This window comes from Cavia porcellus, unplaced genomic scaffold, assembly GCF_034190915.1.
Source record: "Cavia porcellus strain 051 isolate PalLab524CR breed Dunkin Hartley unplaced genomic scaffold, mCavPor4.1 scaffold_19, whole genome shotgun sequence".
In the NCBI taxonomy this organism is placed as follows: Eukaryota; Metazoa; Chordata; class Mammalia; order Rodentia; family Caviidae; genus Cavia; species Cavia porcellus.
The window spans coordinates 6,878,515-6,899,541 of NW_026947502.1; the positions used below are offsets into that span (position 1 = coordinate 6,878,515).

At 45.2% G+C, this 21,027-nt stretch overlaps 1 protein-coding gene across 2 annotated transcripts in view; it reads left to right on the forward strand.

Annotated features, from left to right (window-relative positions):
- G3bp1 (G3BP stress granule assembly factor 1) overlaps nucleotides 1-11,906 on the forward strand; it is a 29,629-nt gene extending 17,723 nt beyond the window's left edge. For both annotated transcript variants that reach the window (XM_003464477.5, XM_005001269.4), the window contains 6 exons: nucleotides 145-346; nucleotides 1,464-1,565; nucleotides 1,807-1,918; nucleotides 2,113-2,241; nucleotides 3,679-3,788; nucleotides 4,495-11,906. In XM_003464477.5, the coding sequence (XP_003464525.1) occupies nucleotides 145-346; nucleotides 1,464-1,565; nucleotides 1,807-1,918; nucleotides 2,113-2,241; nucleotides 3,679-3,788; nucleotides 4,495-4,701 (862 nt within the window). In that variant the 3' untranslated portion in view covers nucleotides 4,702-11,906. The remainder of the gene's footprint in view (nucleotides 1-144; nucleotides 347-1,463; nucleotides 1,566-1,806; nucleotides 1,919-2,112; nucleotides 2,242-3,678; nucleotides 3,789-4,494) is intronic.
- The last annotated feature ends 9,121 nt before the right edge of the window (nucleotides 11,907-21,027 follow it).

A 21,027-nucleotide genomic window follows, 5' to 3' on the forward strand; every position in this document is an offset into this window, starting at 1 on the left:
AAAAGTTGCTTCTTTAAACTCAAACCTACTTGTATACTATCATTGAACTGTATTCCCAACCCAGTAGCTTTTTTCCTATAGATAATGATTGGTCTGCTAAGTCAAAGGAGGCAGAATGATAGTTTCCAAATTTTCCTGTAAAAGCAATGACGTGGAAGAACATTTAGAGGAACCTGTTGCTGAACCAGAGCCTGATCCTGAACCAGAACCAGAGCAAGAACCTGCATCTGAGGTCCAGGAGGAGAAGGCCGAGCCTGTTTTGGAAGAAGCTGCTCCCGAGGATGCTCAGAAGAGCTCTTCTCCTGCGCCTGCCGACCCAGCCCAGACGGCGCAGGAAGACTTGAGGGTATGGGACACGCCTGCAGTTTTACTGGTTTTTTGTTTTTGTTTTTGTTTTTTTTTTAATAATTCCTTTTTGTAAATGCTCAGTTGACTTTCAAAAAAATGTATTTTGGTTGAGTTTTGTAGACATTTTTCATGTTGGTTGTTTGAGGACATTTCTTTAAAACTGAGCCTTGTCTCAGATAAGATGTGAGATGAGTATTGCTTTGTAACTTCAGAGGTAACAGTGTTCTCCCTCCTGGGTAACCTGGGTGCTCCTTGGCCCTGAGATCCCATACCAGAATTCCCCTAGTCTTTGGGAGTTCTTCTGTTAAATTATAAAGTATTACTTCCTTGTAATAATACAGGTACGTGTCATAGTTTTGGTTTTTTTTCCCCTTGGTGCTGAGAATTGAACTCGGGACCTTGTGCTTACCAAGCAGGCGCTTATGCCCTGAGCTGTATCCCGGCCCCGACATAGCTTTTTAAGGGTTATATGGTGAAATTTAATTGAGAATGGCTTTAAGGTAAAAGTAGAAACAAACTGTTCTGTTTGTAAATAAAAGTTAGAGGCTTTTCAGTTAGTCCCAAGTACCTTTCGGATCATACCTTGGTTAGTCTCTGCAGTAGAAACAAGATATTTAAGGTAAAATAAAAGTTTCTTTCTTTCTTTTTTTTTGACATGGAGTCTGGCTGGTAAGTTGCCCAGGATGGACTAGATTTGAGATCCTCCTTCCTCAACCCCCAAGTATTGGAATTAGAAATGTGTGCTACTGCTCCCAGCAGTGGCAATTGTTAAAAACAAAGTAGAGAGATATTTAAGATGATCCTAAAGTTGGTTGCTGTTTTATTGGGCAAATCATGGAAGAAAGAGCCAAGCAAGTTTTGCAGGAGAGAATTTTATTAGATGCACAGATTTGAAATTGACTGAAAGTTGCTTGTTTGACTACTTAACTTTATGTTTGGCTCATATGTGATGAGCCTCACAAGTTTTAATATTCAGTTTGTGTGCAGGTGAAAGAAGATCAAGATCCTTTTTACCACTGGTCTGCCTATGAGTGTGTAATTTTTTCTTAACAGGAAATTAGCCTTTGTATTGTCTTGTAGTGTAGTGTAATCATGTGATGTTCGCTGTTCCTTAGACGTTTTCGTGGGCGTCTGTGACCAGTAAGAACCTCCCACCCAGCGGTGCTGTCCCCGTTACAGGGATACCGCCCCACGTGGTGAAAGCGCCGGCGTCGCAGGTGAGTTTCTGAGGACACTGTCGCTGGGGCAGATGCGCTGGGTCCGCCCGCCTGAGACAAGGAACGGGAACCTGGATATAGGACAGAAGAAAAGGGTGCAAGGGTTCAGCTCTTTGTGAAGAGGCTGTCATTTTCTAGTTTAAACCTTACCTTTAAGAGACTTCGTGAGAAAAAGAGAGAAAAGTAAGCATGCATTTTTTTTTTTTTTAAACACACAACAGTTAACTTAAACATTTTTTAGCCCCGTCCAGAGTCTAAACCTGAATCTCAGCTTCCACCGCAGAGGCCTCAGAGGGATCAAAGAGTGCGAGAGCAGCGAATAAATATTCCTCCCCAGAGGGGGCCTAGACCAAGTAAGAGCTCCCGCGGGCGGTTTCTGTGTTCATGTGATTCTGATGTGTGGGCTTATTTTGGGTGGCCACTTGACCTGGGGTACATTTTTCTTGTAGAGCTAATGGAATTTAAGGCAGAGAGAAAACTTGTATATAAATAGTTAGTGAACAAAGGTAACTTAGCTTTTTATTGCTGTTTTTTGTTCCTTCTTAAGTTCGTGAGGCTGGGGAGCAAGGTGATGCTGAACCCCGGAGAATCGTGAGACACCCTGACAGCCACCAGCTCTTCATCGGTAACCTGCCTCATGAGGTGGACAAATCGGAACTTAAAGATTTCTTTCAAAGTAGGTTGCTGAGTTTTGAACACAGTTTATCTAGTGTTAGCACTCTCCAATAGAATAGAAGATGAGCAGCATACGCAATTTTAAGTTTTCCCAGTATTCATTCATGTTAAAATAGCAAGAAACTGTAGGATTTCATTTTAATGATGTTTTGTTTAACCTGTTGCATTTAAAGCAGTATCATTTTCTTTTTTCTTTTTCTTTCTTTTTTTTTTTTGTCTTTTTCGTTTTTATCGTTACCAGGGATCGAACTCACGACTGCCTGCTTGCAAGGCAGGCGCTTATGCCGCTGAGCTAAATCCCCAGCCCCAGCAGTATCATTTTCATGTGTGGAAATAGTCATACTGTGCTTCGGTACTCCACTGCTTTGAATCTTACCATATTTAGTAGCAGATATATTTTGGTTCAGAAATTTTGTCCTGGCACTTGGTATTGTTTGGTACTGACCTGCAAACTAGAATTTGATGGTGTCGATTGCCCCGAGTCTTGCTAGTTTGCTAAAACAGTTTGATATTCTTTATTGTTGGGACCCATTGTATCTTTTGGAACCAGTTAATGAAGGAAAGGCAGCTCGAGCTTCTAAATCCAGAACCTGAATCATTCTGAGGGTCAGTGCTACAGGTGGGGACATCCACACCTGAGCCCACGTCATGACACACCTTGTATGTCTTACGTAGACATTTAAAATGCCTTCAGGCTGTCTGCAAAGGTGCATATGGAGCAGAAATAAGTACCATGTTTAGACGTGGCTCTCGTCCCTAAGATCTCATTTGGAGCATTTGCAAATGTTCTAGAACACAAAAGTAATCCAAAATCCGCACACAGTTCTGATGGCAAGCATTTTCAGTAAGTCATAGCCAGCCTCTGTGTGGCATTTTATTAATAATGCACTCTCTGGGCTGGGGATTTAGCTCAGTGGCATAAGCACCTGCCTTGAAAGTGTGTGGTCGTGAGTTAGATCTCCAGTACCGATAAAAAAGAAAAAGACAAAAAAAAAAAAAAAAAAAAAAAAGAATGGCTCATAAGCCACAAAGTAGATAAATGGACTTAGAAACAGTTCAGGATCTTCGAGTTGGGTATCAAGAGGGTCAAAGTAACAATAATACAGGACCTTAATAATGAATGTAACTAATGGGGTCAATGCTAGAAGCTTCTTCTTGGCTGGGATTTAGCTTAGCTGCGTAAACACCTGCCTTGCAAGCAGGCGGTCGTGGGTTCGATCCCTGGTACCGATTTAAAAAAAAGAAAAAGAAAAAATAACGCACCCTCTGAGCTCCTTTAGCGTGTTTCATGCCCAGCATGTCCCAGTGTGAACTAGCTTGCCGTTGCAGGCTCAGCCGCGCTGCGGGTGTCTAGTGTGGTCTCACGGGACAGTGTATGCTGTGCCCGAGGGAAGTGCTCTGCTGCTTCACTGAGCGCTGGCGTCCATCTCCCCTGCAGGTTACGGCAACGTGGTGGACCTGCGCATCAACAGTGGCGGGAAGTTACCCAATTTTGGCTTTGTTGTGTTCGATGATTCTGAGCCTGTGCAGAAGGTCCTTAGCAACAGGGTAAGCAGCTTTGTCTTTATCGCCCCTTTACCTCCCTCACTTCTGGCTCTGTCGAACATTCTGACCGCCGTGTCTTACAGTTAAAATGTAATTTATTCCAGCCTGGTTAGCCATCAGTATTAAAGGACCTAACTGGGAGTTGTGCTCTCGTGTCACTCCCTGTGTACTTCCAGAAACTACAGATGTATCTTGGCTTTTCTTCCTTTCCCTAGACTGATGTTTTGTGAGTACAGAGGTAGTTTACAGAACACTGATGACCATGGCGTGTGAGGTGCTGTCCCGCAGCGTAGAGGTTTTCAGTGCCCAGTCCAGAGGCTTGGCTTTGCCTTTCTCTCCTTAACCTTAGCCTCCATGGCCCTTTGTTGCAAGGTTTTACTTACATCACTGTAGTAACCTAAACACCTTGTTACATGTATTGTTTCACATAAGTATGTATGATTTTTCCTTATTTCTTGATACTTTTCCTGAAGCCTCTAAATCCATGAGCAGCGTGGTATTTCTTACGTATAGTAAGAGATACCTAGTGCTGTGATACAGATTAAGTTGACTGTTTTGGACTAGCCTTCATTCCCAATCATATATCCATGTTTTGTTACTGGGAAAAAAACACATCTTCTGAACTCAGGACAAGAGCTGCGAGAGCGTGGCTGAGTATAAGTCGCTGCCCCTGTAGGCACTCAGTGAGCCGTCACCTTGGTTCTTTCAGCCTATCATGTTCAGAGGTGAAGTCCGTCTGAATGTGGAAGAGAAGAAGACCCGTGCTGCCAGGGAAGGGGACCGACGGGACAACCGCCTGCGGGGACCTGGAGGCCCTCGAGGTGGGCTGGGCGGTGGCCTGAGAGGCCCTCCGCGCGGAGGAATGGTGCAGAAGCCCGGCTTCGGAGTGGGAAGGGGCCTTGCTCCCAGGCAGTGAGTTCCTGCCGCCCGGGTCTCCGCCCAGCCTAGAAGCCCAGCCCCTGCAGAACAGATCAGAACAGAACAGAACAGAACAGAACAGAACAGAGCGGCGAGTTCCGGCAGCCGTCCTTGGGCCCCGGAGTGCGGCCTAGTCTCCTAATTAGAAACTGCTTCAGTTTGTACAATTTTACTTCTTTTGTGTTGATGGTGTGTGCTCCCTCCCTTTCGCCTCTTTCTCTTGGCCTTTCAGTCCTTTCTTCCAATTCTGTGGAATGATATTTTAGGAGTAACGGATTTTTAAAGGAGAAGAAGAAGAAGGAAAAAAAAAAGACTGAATTTCTTTGCTGACTTTGCATATACAGACTGGATTTTTTTTAAACAGCCATTTCCCCAAAGGAATGTGTCACTTATTACTGACATTTGGTATGTTTCATTCATTGGAATATTTCTTACTTATTTTTTACGTGTTTCAAAAGCCTGTGAGAAGTACAGGATTTGATAAACATTTTGGAGGCAGGTAAAATCCAGAGAGTCATGACTATCTTCTGATGTTGAAAATGGTTATATGGGAAATTTGAAAAACTCGATTCTCACTGATATGGTTAAAAACTGAATAAAAGGTGTTAATAGAACTTTTCTTTTGATACTGATCATAAAACAGTTCTAAAATCTAATGTTTTTACAATTGAAATTTAAATTGTAAGATAGGTTTTGGATGTCTAGAATGCTATTGATAGGGTTTTCTTGAACTGTTAGATTTTTTTGAAGTAGAATTTTTCATTTGTATTTGTTAAAAAAAAAAAAAAAAAAGAAAAAAATCCTAACCCCTAAATCTGAATAACAACCAGAGCAAAACTGTTGTGCCTTCTATTTATCTTTGATTCCACTCTTGGCAATTGTTTAAAGAAAAATAAATCTAGATTTGTTCTATTAGGTTCAGAGGTACAAGGAATTGTAGACACCCTCTTTCTTCACCTTGTATGACTTCTGTTAACGTTTGTTATGCCTTACTCTAAACTGAGTCTGAAAGTGGAATGCCTTTGAGGGCAGATGTTTCTGTGGAGGCTCTTTGACCCAAATAGCTGAGCATTTGTATTGTTTATTTTGGTGTCTAATGAGATTCCTGATCATAGTCCATGAGAAAGAATGTGACTTCGACATTGAACTTATCTGATGTGCTCAAGTGTCTGCAGTTTTTTTTTTTTTTTCTTTAAATCATAGCCATATGGTAAATTTCCTATTTTGTTATGGTTCTCTTTTACTGATGGGCATGCAGTGGGTGTTTCTTGGAAATGGCCAATTTTTATTAAAATATTTCTGGAAGAAAATTTAATTTGGCAATGTAGACTAATAGTACTCATTTTACATAGTTACGTTATTTGTTGAGTGCTGTGTGTGAGGTGGGTGAAGGTTTTATTTACATGTGTGAAACCCTTGTGTGGGAACTTGTCATTACTTAGGGCAACCAGGTTGGTGGAGTTTAACTTATTGTCTTAGTAGCAATGTTCAGCCTGAGGACTTTTGTTTGAGGATAGTGTGGAATAGAAATAGGAATGTTTTGTTTTGCTGTTAGTGCGCAGCTGTAGGCTTGCTGTGAAAGGAATAGCTAAACTTCAGTGTAACAGTAGCAGTTTGGGCCCAGTACCTTCAGCACACACATGTTGGTAGCGTTTCCTTCACAGAAAGAGCCTGAGTAGCTCAAGTCATGTGGCTGTTTTGGGTCCTTTGGAGTAACTTGTGATCATTTCATTTGGCCCAGGCCAGTGATAATTGGAAGGACATCAGTTTGTATCTCTGTAGCTTATATTAAGCTTGTGGAAAAATGAAAAACGTTAGCGTGTGTGTGTGTGTGTGTGTGTGTGTGTGTGTGTGTTACTATTAGTAATTAAACCCAGGGCCTTTGCACTGAACTTTTCCCCAGCCATTTGTATTATTTGTAGGCAGGCTCTTGCTATGTGGCTAAGTGGCTCAGGCTGGGCTTGAACTTGATCCTTCTGCCTCAGCCTCCCAGTGTGCTGGAATTTCAGATGGATGCCACCACCATCACTACTACTGGCCATGGGTTACTTTTCAAAAAAAAAAAAAAAAAAAAAAAAAAAAACACACACACAAAACTTCAAGGTCATTTGGAAATTATTTTTGTCACTTGAATACTTGATTGATTTTTTTTTTTCTCTATTTACAAATAAATTTATCCTAAGGAGAGGTTTAAGGGCACTCACGAGGGGTGGCGTTAAACCGCATCCTGGAGGACATTCGCAGGTTTGACATTCAGGGGGCGGTGGGGGTGCGACGCCACCTGTGACTTGCATGGGGAGGACCAAGCATCCTCAATGGCCTGTGAAAGTGGAGCAGAGTGGCGGGAGGGCAGGCTCAGCGCTGAGGAATGTCGGTCTTGGGAATTCCCGAGACATCTGCTCTAGGAATGTCTCCCTTCCTGTGACTTGCATGAAACTGTGAGTGTGTGTGCGAACTTGAGTGTGTTTAAATGTGGAGGGGGCAGCCGTGTGCAGGGAGTCGCTGCATCATCTCAGCATCCTGTTCCTCCATAGCTTCAAGTCCTCAGCATTGGCTTGGGTGTGGTTGTGCGCTCTGGGTAGTATTAGACCTGAGAGGTGGGTTTTACCTTTGTGCCCAGCACTCAGTCCTAGGACCCTTGTGTACATTACCGAGTGTAGGATGGTACCAGTGCTTAGGGAGGCATGCATCCACACAGCTAGGAAGCAGAAGTTAAGTACGGGCGACAGTGTCTGTGAGATGCCACATCATCACACCCAGCCTTTGCCAAGGTTGAAGTGAAAGTGCTCATCTGTAACATCAGAGTAGTTCTTTGCTCCTGAGCGTCAGACCCTTGACCCATGAGTGGTTTTTTTTTTTTTTTTTTTTTTGTCTTTTTCGTTATCGGTACCGGGGATCGAACTCATAACTGCCTGCTTGCAAGGCTTATGCCGCTGAGCTAAATCCCCAGCCCCGACCCATGAGTGTTTTAACTAGATCAGCTTGGTTTGGTTCAGTGGATTTCGGATGTTTTAAAAATCTATTGAAAATATATAGATCTTGACCTACCACAAATATTTTTGCTTTCCAGATGAGGTTGACAGCCCTTCCTTAGGAGCAATGAAAAGGATAATTTAAAATAATCACCCCACTGAGATTGAGTGAGTGACCGCCACAGCCTTAGTTCAGCCATGCTCAAGCCAGCCGTGATTATATGACATTAGCCGTAAAATACCAGCTGGAAGACATGGCACCAGAACAGTTACAGGGCCAGGCCTCAAGGTCATCCATATAGGAAGGAACAGATTGTCCTTCAAAAGTGTTGCTTTTCCTTTAGAACCACAGTATCTACCTTTTTACCTGTGGGTGAGTAGGCTACTTTTTTCTTTCTCTTTTTCTTCCCTTTAAGACAGGGTCTCCCTATGTATCCCAGGCTGGCCTCAGACTCCTGCCTCTCCTGTCTCAGCCAGGTCCTCGTGTTACAAGTATGCATCACTCGGTCTGGCTTGAGTAGCACATCCCGTAATAAAATTACTACTGTGGAGAGACCTTAGTCTGGAGGATACTCAGAACAAGTTCAGCATTGCAAGTCTGATCTTGTGTTTGGTACCAGGGCTTGAATTCATGACCTCGCACTTGCCAGGCAGGCGCTTATGCCGCCAAGCTAAACCCCCGGGCCCCTGCTCTTCATTTTCTTGAGAGCAAGTAAGAATACTGAAATTGTATTTTATGGTAGGTCTCCTTTTGATGTTTGTAAAGCCTATGTGGTAGCAGTGGTTTCTTCTTAAAAGTTACTTTCTTAATCTGTTTTACATTTAGTACAAATTTGAAATTTGGATGTGGGTGATCACAGTATATTGTAAGTCAAGTGAGTTTAAAGGTTTGCTTGATACTTCATAACCACCATCCCTGGATAATTCTCTGTACAAACTTTCTTTTTGGAAAACCCTTGTAGAAATTAGTGACGTAGTGGGAAAGGGTTGCACTTTATAGGAAGCAGTTAGGATAGAATCTGTGAAGCTTAGATTTGTAGACCATGGTTTATGCTGAGTGAATTAGTTCTTTAAATAGTTTTATTTGTCGTGTCTACTGATCTGTTTCATTTTTGTGCTATTTAAAAGAGTCTCTGTGAAATTACATGCAAATGAGATAATTGACTTTTAGTTCAGCATTTTTTAACTTTGTAAAGAGGGAATTTCAATATTTATTTGAATATGGGTTTTACCTGACTGCCAAATTTACCTAAAGTAGGCAGTGGACAGGGAACCTTCCACACTGTTTTAGGAATGTTTCAGCAGTGTCTGTGGGGTTTGGGTAGGTTAGAGCTGCTGGTCCATCAATGGCCATGTGAGATCAGATGACAGTCAAGTCAAATCGTTCTGATTTTAAGAAGCCTTTGGGTTGCTTTAAAAAATACCTTCGGGGCTGGGGATTTAGCTCAGTGGCGTAAGTGCCTGCCTGGCAAGCACGAGGTCATGAGTTCGAACCCCAGTACCGCCAAAAAAAAAAACAACAAAAAACTTTCGGGGTTTGTATTTGTCCACTGTGATGTTGAGGTTTGGGGACCATTGGTAGACTTGTGTGGGCTCTTGTTGATAGTAAAGGTGAAATGGCAGCACGCAAGTGAGAGAAACGTTTCTGTTCGTGTGTGTGTGTGTGTGTGTGTGTGTGTGTTGTGTTGTTGCGTTTTTTTGTAACGGAAGTTGAACTCATGACCTCACACTTGCCAGACAGGCACTGTGCTGCTGAGCTATGTGTCTGGGCCTCTCTTCATAGTCTTAGTGTATGTAGCTCAAACTAATGCAAAACTTCATGTAATAGCCACAGAGTATGTTCTGGACGAGTAAACTTGACTAGAAGTCCCATAACTAATCCTCATAACTAGTTGCAGTTTTGATATCCTTTTTGTGCATTGGCTTAGAATCGAGGTTCATTTTTTAAGGTAAATTTGGCTTGTTTTGAAAACTTAGGGCAGTCTTTTTCCTCTCCACTTTCTGACTTGAAGCTAGTAGCTTTTTTTTAGGTCCATGGAAGAAAGAATAATACTGGGAGACAGTTCCACCTGAACCGCCGTTAGAAACCATATGAACATATAAACTAAGAAATCCGTGCGTGTTTAGTACTTTGAAATATGTCCCATATTTATAAGGGATATGCTGCGTGTGACTTAGGTATTTCCCCTTTCTCTAAAGTAAATTAAAAATGAACAAACATTCATACTTTAGAAATACTTTACCAAACATTCACTTTAGTTACTGGTTCTGTCTAAGCTTTGTTGTCACCTGTTTCACTTTTGGATCTGTTTACAGTTTAAAGTTTCATTAGGAAGATGGTTTGTACACTGATAGTGTCCTTTTAAATGGAGACATTGTACCAAGAAGCAAGCATAAGGACTTAGGGGAGAAGACAGCCCCCCATTAACATTTGGTGCACATTAACTTGAGTAGCTATAGGACATTTCAAAAGTAAACTCTTGTATAGATAGACATGGCATTTTTAAAAGATGGAGGGTGGAGGTGGGATTTAGCTGAGAGAATAGAAGTTTGTGATTTATATAAAAAAAATTGTATTTTTGAGAAAAATCAGGATATTTCCTTAAAAGTTTCCTTCCCTTTCTGATTATTACCAGAGTGAATGGAAGAGACCCCTGGAATGTCTCAGTCATAAATGGCGATGCTGGGAGCGGGAGGAAGAGGTGGCTTACACGAGTCCCAGCTCTGCCTACAGAAGACACGCTGGGGCGGGCTAGGCTCCCTGTAGGAAGGCCAGAGCTGCTAAAGCTGTCAGGACGTGGGGAGAGAAGGGAAGGCACCAGGTTTTTAATGTTGACCCCGTTGGTTCTCTTTGCTTCCATACCCAGGTTTTCTCTGTTTCCTTAGGACTGTCTTAATGCCCGGCTCTATCAGGGCTGCTTGTCCAAGGACAGGACTACTGCTCCCCTCAGGGATGGGTTTACTACTAGCTCTCAGAAGGCTATTGAGTATCCTGATGTTTAATAGCTGAAACTCAGCTGTAATTTTCTCCTGACCACTGCAGCGTTTTGTATTCTGTACATCATGGTGCTTTTCCACCTTGTTATAACTGTAAGCTCCTAGGGGGCAGCAATTTGGTCTTAGATGTGTATGTTTTTAGTGCCTGGCAGTACCCAGTGTGTATCCGGGTCCTCAGATTCCTTTCCAGGTGTTTCTCTCGTTCTTCATGGAGATGATGCTCCAGCATGCTCGACCACTGCTGGTCCCTCAGTGAGGCTGCCCTGGCTGATTCCATGGATTCAAGTGCCTTCTCTTCCCTGAAGACACACTTGTGTGCGCAGCACGTTTCCCAGTCTCTTCATCATCCAAGTCAGTTTTTTAGAGATTGAGTGGAAGAGCTGTTTGCACCCCAAAAGATTTGCAGCAGGAATAGGGGAGCTCTTGGGGAACTACTGAGTCCAGATTTGAAATGAACACATTCATTCTACCTACTCCCATCGTGTCTCTCCTGTTTAGGCTCTGTCCTGGCCTTCCTAGTGTAAGCAGTGTGTCCCTGGAGCGCTTTATACTTCTCTCATAAACCATAACGTAGCCCTTCAGCCTAGAGTTAGACTGTGAGTTCCAGGTGAACAAGGACGGGGGAGGTGGTTCACCCCTCCTTTCTAGCAGAAGATGCAGTTCCTTACCTTGGAGTCCCTGAGCGACAGCTGAGTTGAGTCATGATTTTCTGGTTTTTTCATACATGGGAAGCATCCCTGGAGAAGGACATCTCAGTGGAGGGAATCATTGGGAAGGTTTTGGGGGTGGCCACAAGAGCACAAGGTCGCTGGCTGTTGGCCATCCTTCATGCCTGGCCCGGGTGCTTGGCCTTCACGCGGAGTGGTTCTCATAGTTGCTTCCTTGCTCTTCGGTTCCTCGTGTCACCCGTGCAGTGCACAAGTGCCGTCTGCTTCCCTTTCTGCTGCTGCCTACACCCAGTTTCCAGCTGCATCTTGTCATTTTACCTCAACAGGCTTCCACTTCTTTTTCATCTGTACGTAATTGGGATAGTTTTCGGCTTGACACCCCTCCTCTTACTCTGGCTTGTTTTCTACACTGTTAGATTCATCTCACTGAAAATGCACCCCTGATCGTGTAGCCCCCGTGTGTTCCGTCTCCCCCGTTAGACTGTAAGCTCCTTACGGGCAGGGTCTGTGTGTCATCCTTGTTATCCCCCGTAGCACCTACCAATAAATTTTTCTTGAATAAACAAGTGAATTATCATTTCTCTACATAAAACCTTGTCAGAAGTGAAATGTTTTCCAGGTTGCACATAGGTTTCTTCTGTCTCATACCAGGCTGGCAAAATAGTAAAGAGTTAACCACAGAAAATTTCAGAAAATTTTAATTTTTTCCATTGGAATTAGCATGGATATGGGTATGTAGATGGTACAATAAATATACTTTTATATACATGTATCACAGAAATGTAACATTCCATCTTCAAACAGCAAAAAGATATTTTTTACAAGCCAAAAAATAAAGTGCCATAATTTTATGACCTCATGCAACAAGGAAGAGTAAAAGGGCAAAGGGAACTGGTGGTTCAAGGAGTGTCCAGAAGGAAGTAGAAACCGTACATTACGGAAGCGATTGATTGCTTAACACGCTGCTTAAGGTGGTAGCCGAACAAACCCTTAACCGCAGCATTAAGGCCATACCAAGTTTGTACATATCTACAAAGATTCCATATAAAAGACATCACATTTTCTTTTGGGAAAGGTCGAGGAATTTACCCAATCTACCAGGCAAATTAACTGAGATGCCTCCAGGCTGTGACGTAGAAACCTGTTCTTTGGCTAGCTGTCAAGAGTGGCTGCTGTGTGGGTGTGTGATGTTTCTGTCTCCCAGGGAAGTAGGAATCATCTTGAATCTCCATTACCAGTGATCAAGCACTTCATCGCAGAGGGCAACTATATTTCTTGCATTTCTTTCCCCAAACTTGGAAATCACAGATTGCTAACTTGTAGGTATCTTTCCTGTAACACTTAACAGCTAGACACAGTATCCTTACGTGGAGTTAAAAGAAGTTCACTTGAAGAGTACTAATAACGAACCAAAGTGTTAGATTTCAGGAAGCAGTGCCTAATTGTCGGAAGGTGGTATTTGACTTTTATCCCTTGTGTATCTTGACACATTTAAGTTGACAGCGTTTTGGGAGGAAGGGGAGGGGATATGCAGTTGGAGGAGAATCACCTGGGATTCACCTTCTGCTGAAATATCAAACCAGGGAAATTTTAAGACAAAAGGGTAATTTTGTGCAAATACCAAAGTAGATGACGTGGAAAACGGGAAGGGTAAGTCCTTTGGAGGTGACTTCTGCTTATGCAGAAGTCACGGGCTTTGGCAAGGTCTGGGGAAGAGATTGCACACTGGTTAGATTAGTGAGTGCCTCCTGAGTCCCAGTGAGAAGTTGATGGATCAGAGACAAATAGACAAATAGCTCTCCCCGGCTGACTTTGAGCTTTTTTTTTTTTACATTGTTACAGCTCACTTTGGAATGTTTCACATCAGTGTTATTTTAATCTGTGATTTGGGAGCACTGTGGTTCATGTTCTAGATGAGTGGTCCCTGCATTCCAGCCCTGAACCACTCACTCTTCCCTCCAGAGGACACCAGTACCGGGCACTGCAGTATTCGCACCTGGTCTGGTTAGAGTAATTCCAGCCAGTGGCTCTGTGCTGATGCTGGGCCAGACAGTGAGAATACCTTTGGGCAGCGACAGGAGGCTTAAGTAGTAAAAATTTTTGTCTTGGGTCACTTTGTAATTCACTGTACCCATTTCAAATTTGTAACAGCCGAAGTTACCTGTTAGGTCCAGTTTTTCACTTGGAGACAACTGAAGTCCCTGCGATGCTTGTTTTTGAAAGTGGAGGCTGTTAAATAAGACTTTAGAGAACAGTGCACTATATTGTTTGCCTACTATGCCCAAGAATCAATGTGAAGTAGGCATTTTAGCCAATGTAGAGTGGCAGGTGGGCCCTTTGGAATTCGAATCCCTCGCATTCTAACTTGTTAGTGTTGGAAATTCTATACTGAAGGAGCGAACCATGAAGAATGAAGTAGTATGAAATTAGGATGCTTTGAAGTTCCTCGTGGGAACATCCGCCTTTTTGGCTCCTGGGCTATCATTCAGGCGTGCCGAGCATAGTACACTTGAAATGAGGTAGAATATGTCTAAAGTGGAACAGGGTGACTCTACCAAACTGCTTACTTGATATGTAAGCATCATTCTTTAAAAAGATTTGTGGGCAAGCTTTTATTTGCTAGAAAGGTAATATTTTCCCCCCAAATACTCTTTAATTTTGTTGAAGGAAGGTAACTTATGGAAGAAACTTCATTTTGCATATTTTCACTAGCATTGACATATAAAAAAGTCAGTTACACTTCTGCCTTTATTTTTTCTTATGTATAAAAATACATATAGAGAGATGTATAGATTGGGAAAAGTTACTTTAGATTTTCTTTTTCTTTTTTTGGTACCAGGGATTGAACTCACAACCTATTTGCGAATCAGGTGCTTATGCCGCTGAGCTAAATCCTCAGGCCCTCAGGTTTTCTTTTAATCTGAGGGTGAAAGGACATGCTGGACTGTACTTTACTCCATTTGTGCTCAGTGTAACATTTCAGTTAGATCAACAGAAGCTACTGTTTGTCGCACAAGCTCCCCTTTAGAAATACCTTCTCTGTACTAGGCGTGGCCTTGATAAGAAATAACAGCAGGAATAGTTTTCAGAACTACGAGGAACGGTGAGCTCAGTCACCACTGTACCGTAGCCTGCTCCCTTCCTAGCGCCTACGTAGCTAGATCGATGTATTGGGCGGGTTTAATGGATGCCCTTAAAGTGAATGTCTAGGGGGTACCCTGCAGACTTCTGAGATAAGGGAACAGGTGAGTTCTTCCAAAATTAGTCCAGGAGAACCCAGACTGCACGGAGGTGTCTTGCCCACCACACCCTGCAGTAGGAAAAGCCTGGAAAAAAAATCAGCTGCTCTGCAGTCTCCAGGGAAAGCACTGGCCGTAAGCATGTTGTGTTCGGTTCCCAATCTTCCTGCACACACCTCCCATTCATTGCATGTGGACCGAGTGTATACTCCCTGTGCCTTGTACGTGTCCTTTATTATCTGTCTCCATATTCTGTTCATGCTGTCACTTCTTCCTGGACTTCCCTGTGCCCTGCCCTCTCTGCAGCCCCTTCCTGCCCCTATAACTTCCCACCTTTCACATTACTAGTTAGGCGCTAGTTCTGCTGGCCGTTTCTGTGCTGTAGGAAAAAGAGCTCCATTTCTTCTGCTGCCCTGCTTTCATGGCTCAGTGACTCAAAGATTTAGTAGCTAGCAGGTGGAAGGGTGACAGGTGTTAAGAGGTGGAAAAAAAAAAAAACCAGAAAACCTGGAAATGCTATGTTTATAATGTGTCACCTGATTAGATATACTCTAGTCCTAGCCATGACATGCCCTGACTTTTGGGACTTCCCTGCACCTGTTTTAACGCACATTGTGGAAGGCTAAGCTGCTTTCCTCCCTGAAACTTTGGGAAAAAAAGTCCCCTAACAGTAACCTGAGTCAGAGTCACTAACCAGAGTCCTGAGGGCCGCTCTCCTACCAGTCTCTGGGCTGCACGGGAGGGTGCTCTGCTGGCCTCTGAGGAGCTAACCCAGGGCCTGTGTCACTCCCATCACTTCTGTCCGTGTGGCCAAAGACCACATTTCTGGTTGGCAGTTACAGGAGGCCGAGTGGAAAACAATCCATGAGATGGATGGCCAGTCTGTGTAGGTCAGCTGACTGAGTGGACAGGGGATCCTGGAGCAGGAAGTCCCGGGGGCAGGCAGGAACATCCGTGTCTCCCGTGGGACTGGGTGGTAGGGAGGATTTTGCTTATGCATTGCTCTTGTGAGCCCATTTCTCCACTTCTTTCCTAGAGTTTGAAGGGCAGTAAAGAGCATTTGGAGACCCTCCTTTCCCAGACTGCTGGCTACCCCATCACTTTGGGGCTGTTTCAGTGGCATTGCATATGAAGAGAACTTCTTACTTGAACCTCTGCTTGGCGGAAGTGCGTGAGAAACTGCCCACTAGCAAGGATCTTCTGCCTCCTAATGACCTCTGGCGGCTTCGCAAGGCAGGTGTGGTTAAGTGTTTTAAGTAGGGCACTGGGTTTCCATGGTGCATAAGCAAACAATCGGACCTCAAGAACCACAGGGCAATGATGAGTTTTACCGGGAGCTGCGGACTGAGAGGCCCGTTATGCTTGGAATCCACACCCCCAGCCGATGCCTTTCTTGCCAAGAACCGTTAGCCAGAACGGATCTGTAGCTGGCAGTGGCCTTCAGTAGAACACAGCTTTTATCACTATGCTCTCTTTTCCTCTCAGTGTTCCCGTAGAAATTTCCCACAACAGTGAAACTTCTAAATACACACACAAAGGGGAGTAACAGACGTCACGGCCTTCACGCCGCGAGACAGCAGCTACTAAGTGTGTTTAGCCTCCCACCTCCCTCGAAATAAACCCGCATCTTCTGGCAGGGTTTGGTTTCACTAAATAAGATGCTCGAACTGATGAAACTGGAAAAGGCAACAGAGGAGGCGATGGGAGTGTACAGCAAAGCGGGAGACCACGGCTCTGAGTTTTTAGGATTGATCCTAAAGAATACTAGGCAATAATTTCAACTTTGGAACTCATAGCATCAGGCCACACTGAGGTGGTCTGGGTTTTCACCACGTTCTCTTGTTTCTATAGGTATGTCATCCTGCTCCAGGTGTTCTCTATCCACGGGGATTCAGGATGCAGCGAGACCCAGGCCTCGCCAACATTCATGTTTCCCTTACGCTGACAACAGGTAGGTGTCAGAGACAGGGTAGCATGATTGAAACAAAGTGTGCTTCTTTGTTCCTCCCTTTGATCATGGGCTCTTGTTCAGGCTTTGTAGAATTGGAGGAAAATAGGAACGTTCTTAATTCAAATTTCTGGAGTGGATGGGCTTAGTGGAAGAAAAGATGTTAAATCACATTTTAAGAATATGTTCCCTAGCCAGGTGTGGTGGTGCATGGCTGTAATCCCAGCACTTGGGAGGCTGAGGCTGGAGGGTTGTTGAGAGTTTGAGACCAGCCTGGACTACGAAGTGAGCTCAAGGCCAGCCCAACCCACATAGTGAGACCTTGTGTCAAAAACCTAAACCTAAACAAAAAGGGTATGTTCTCAGCTTTTTGATTAGGGAAATGTTGGTCTGGCTGGTTTGTGAAGTAAAGATGCTGCACATTAGAGGGTAGAGGTGCCCTTGCCTTGTCTCAGTGTACCTTGCTGACCCCGCCAAGTGGAGCCCCTGAGCTACTCCAGGAAACCCAGCTCGCAGACAAGACCCAGTCTCGCCTGCCACACTGCTGGCTGGGGTGAGAATAGGCTGGCCATGCCATGCTTGCTGAGGGAGGAGGTGGGCTTTGACAAGGTGTCCCTCATTCCTTAGATTGGGCTTCCAGCCAGACGGAAATAGCTAGCTGCGAATCTGAGGTCCTGTACCCAGTGTAAAGCTAAAACAGACCTTCCTCCCCGCAGCCGAACCCTCTGCTTGCCAGCTGAGTGTGCACTTGCTGCAGATGCAACCATAGCCCCCCTCAGTCTCCGGGAGCTCCCATCACAGAAGGGATCTAATTTTCACAAAGACGACAGTCAGCCATGGTATCAGCTTGGCTGCAGCACCAGCCTGTGCTCCACAGTCTGACGTCCTGCAGCCTGGTAAAACACCACAGCTCCGAGACGCAAACAGTGAAGGGAAGCAACTGTCTTGCATTGTATTTGCTTTTGTCTCAAACATGAAACAGTCTATAAAAATACTGGGTGAGCCTCTGAAAGGGACACTTACTATTTATGGACAATTTAGAAAAGATACAATTTAGGTCAAATAATCAACCCTCTTTTATCTTTCTAGCCAGAAACAAATAATAGAATTGAATCCAAGATATTACACATAAACTGGGTGTGGGGGTATGTGCCTGTAATCCCAGCACTTGGGAGGTTGAGGCAGGAAGATCACCAGTTCAAGGCCAGCCTGGGCAACATAGTGAGTTTAAGGCTGGGTTGAACTACACAGTGAGACCCTGTCTCAAAAAAAATTTTTTAAAAAAGCGCATACATACACATACATATTAATAGACATTTTTTTCTTTTTGTTTATGAGCATTCTCTATATATCCTTAGCTAAGAATGGCTGTCTGAAAGGACCAGATGGTGGTAGAGCTGAGCCATTTATTTCAGCTGCCCTTGAAACAAGCAAAACACATTGTAAAGAAACAGGCGAGAAGCCATGGCTGTGGCTGCCTGACTCCTGGGAGTAGGTGCCGTTTTGGAGCTGGATGAAGTCACTAATTCTCGTGCATACACGGAAACAGTTTAAAAGACAGAAACCATGATTGCACCCGGTCTTTACCCAGCATCTACTTTGCAGCTGTAATCCCCATGCTTAGTATCTCTTGTGCTCAAACTGAAGAACAAACTAGGAAAGTATTGCCCTGTTCACTGGAGCCACCTAGAATCTTTGGTCTAAATGATCTGGTTTGACTTTTCTGTCCCCATGAAACTCTCGTGATTTATTGCTGAGTCCTTCCTGTTTATTACCCACGGATGGTCCTGTCCTCCCCGGACCATGCTTCTGTTCCCTTCCCCACCACCGTTCAGCTTTGATGAAGTGGTGCAAAGGGAAAACAGAATCTGCCAGTTTCCTCAGAAAGGGGACGGAGGTTGTGTGGGCTCGGTACTCTGTGCATACAAAAGCACCGGTCCAGGTGGAGGGCGGGGACATCTCAGTGCCGCTGACTTCTTCTAGGACCAGTGAAGCACAGAATCACGGCAGGGGGGAGGAAGCAGGGAGGGAGTGGAGGTACCTGCCGCCCCACCCTCCTTTTGGCTTAGTCAGGGAAACCAAGGCTTCATGCTTTACCCAGCGCGGCAATGGCAGGATTAGATTCAGGTTCCTCCACTCCTTATAATGCCTCGTTCCCACTAATCTTCTGCAAGTGACACTGAGATTGAAATGGATGATCCATCATTAGTTGGATGCTGTTGCCCTGCCTGGCAGCCCCCCAATGTCCCCATAGGTTAAATGGGGTGCACGGTGGCAGAAGGCTGGGGCTCCAAAGGGGCAGGCAAACGGGCTGGTGACCTCCGTCTCAGGAGGGCTCCAGATGGTGCCAGTGAGAAAGCCAGTTTGGAATCTGCAAATGTCTGTGTTTGAGTGGATATGGAATATCTTAGGACAGGGGATATTATTATCATTATTATTATTATTTCTATTGGTACTGGGGATTGAACTCAAGACTCACACCTGCCGAGCAGGCACTTGTGCTGCTGAGCTAAACCTCCTCCCTGCCCCGAGGATATTATTTTTAGCTTCTGATAGAGACCTACTGTCTTTGTTGCCCGACTCACCTCAACCTTAGGCCTTCTGAATTTAGTCCAGTAATGCAGGGATGTGTTAATTTTGATTAAAAAGAATTTTTTACCTAAATAAAGTGAATAAAGTGCTAGGGAAAGGGACTGCTGGCCTCTGCAGACTCAGGGCCCCCGAGGAGCCGAGGCCCCTTCCCTCCCGTAAAGTGATTACAGTGCGCGTGAGATGTGCTCACAGCGGCTGTCTGTGACTGGCGGGCGAGCCTTGCCCTGGAAGCAGCTGTTCAAATCTTTCTCTTCAGAGTTTCCTCCTTTGCACACGCGTGTGTGGTGCGGTAAAGGAGGCCCTGGATGAGCGACTCCTCCCTACTTCCCCTTCACGGGTCAAGATGCAGCTTCACCCGAGATGGGAATGCAGCTCACTTTTTGGTCTACATACACTAAGAGAAGGGGGCGCAGGGAATAGGAACACTCTTATCACAGAAGCCCCAGAGCCCAGCCTCGTGCGCCTTCCTTGCCTGCCTGCGTCACCGCGCTCCAAAGCCTGCTTCCCTAAGGCCTGCTGGGCACTGGCACCGGGGCTTTGTGCCTGGGGATGGGAGCAGTTAGGCTCTGGGGTCTATGTCTTCCTCCTCCTCCTCAGTCCTGCTCCAGGTTGAGGATGCTCTAGCAACACAAGTGAACCCCAGTCTAGCTCTGGCTCCCCTTCAGCCTATGACTCTGGTTCCAAAGCCAAGACGCTAAAGTGCAAAGAAGGAAACCGAACCCAGCATCCTGGGGGCCTGCCGAGGCGGAGGATGCTGCCCACTCTGGGTGACAGCCGTGATGGAGGCCTTCTGGCTCTGACCGCCCCTGTCCTTCGGCAGGACCCCACTCACCTCCCCGTCCCTCACCTTTGGTCTCTGGAGTGCCCTTGCTATCCTGGGATACTTGTGGCACTTCAGATCTCAAAGGAAAGAGACATATTTACCTAACTTTCCCAAATGTTAAAGCTAAACAAAGCACCTAAAAGAAAAAAGAAAAAAAAAAGACTTATAAAAATAGAACGGGGAGTCATCCCCTCAAACTTCTCACATGATTATGAAATGTCAGAATGTAATGAACACGCTTCCCAAACACCACGTCTCTCCCGCCCATATTGAACTCTCAAAGCCTCCCACTGTGAACACTGCAAAAGCCATCGATCTCCATCCCCGGGGGCCCTCTCTTTCCCACACAGGCATCCACTTGCAATTCCAAAAAAATAGACATTTGAAAAAAAGTCCATCTGTTTACACTCAGTCTATCTGCATATTATTTCTTGAGATTATTACTTTTTTTTAACCATAAAAAAGATTGCATATCAGCAATATAATGAGCAAACCGTGGCGGTCTGTCCCGGTCGTGTGAAGGGGCCAGTGGGGTGGGCGATGGGACACACAAGCCGGAGAGAACTTACAGAGCTGAGCGCAGCAGGCGCAGGCCCCAGCCTGGCGACGCGGGGCTCCTTCGTTCTCAGCCCCGGCCCCTCGCCGCTGTTCGGGTCCATGCCAAGGGACGCTCTGGAAGCAGAGGCGGAATGGCTTTTTGGCATGTGTCCACCTGGTGGGGTTTGGAGACAGGAAGGGCGCCGATGGGGTGCGATGGGGGTGCCACACGCGCGCACCAGAGCAAGCTGATTTGTGACTGTTTCCACTGTGGGAAAGATTGTCCATCCCTCGGTGACTTGAAACGTTAAAGCAGTTCCTAGGCTGATAGGTTAAGAAGAAATCTTTGTTGTGTTTTGTTCTGGTGGTTTTGCATTAAGGTTAAGCAGGAATATATATCGTATATTACAGCTCTCCTCCTGCTGCGGGGCACACTGCGGCCCCCTCCCCACGGGAAGACTGCAGAGCCCGTGGGCTCAGAGCGTGGGAGCTGCAGTGGCCCGGCCCCCCGCCGCCCCCTGCCCCAGCCCCCGCCCGCCCCGCCCCCA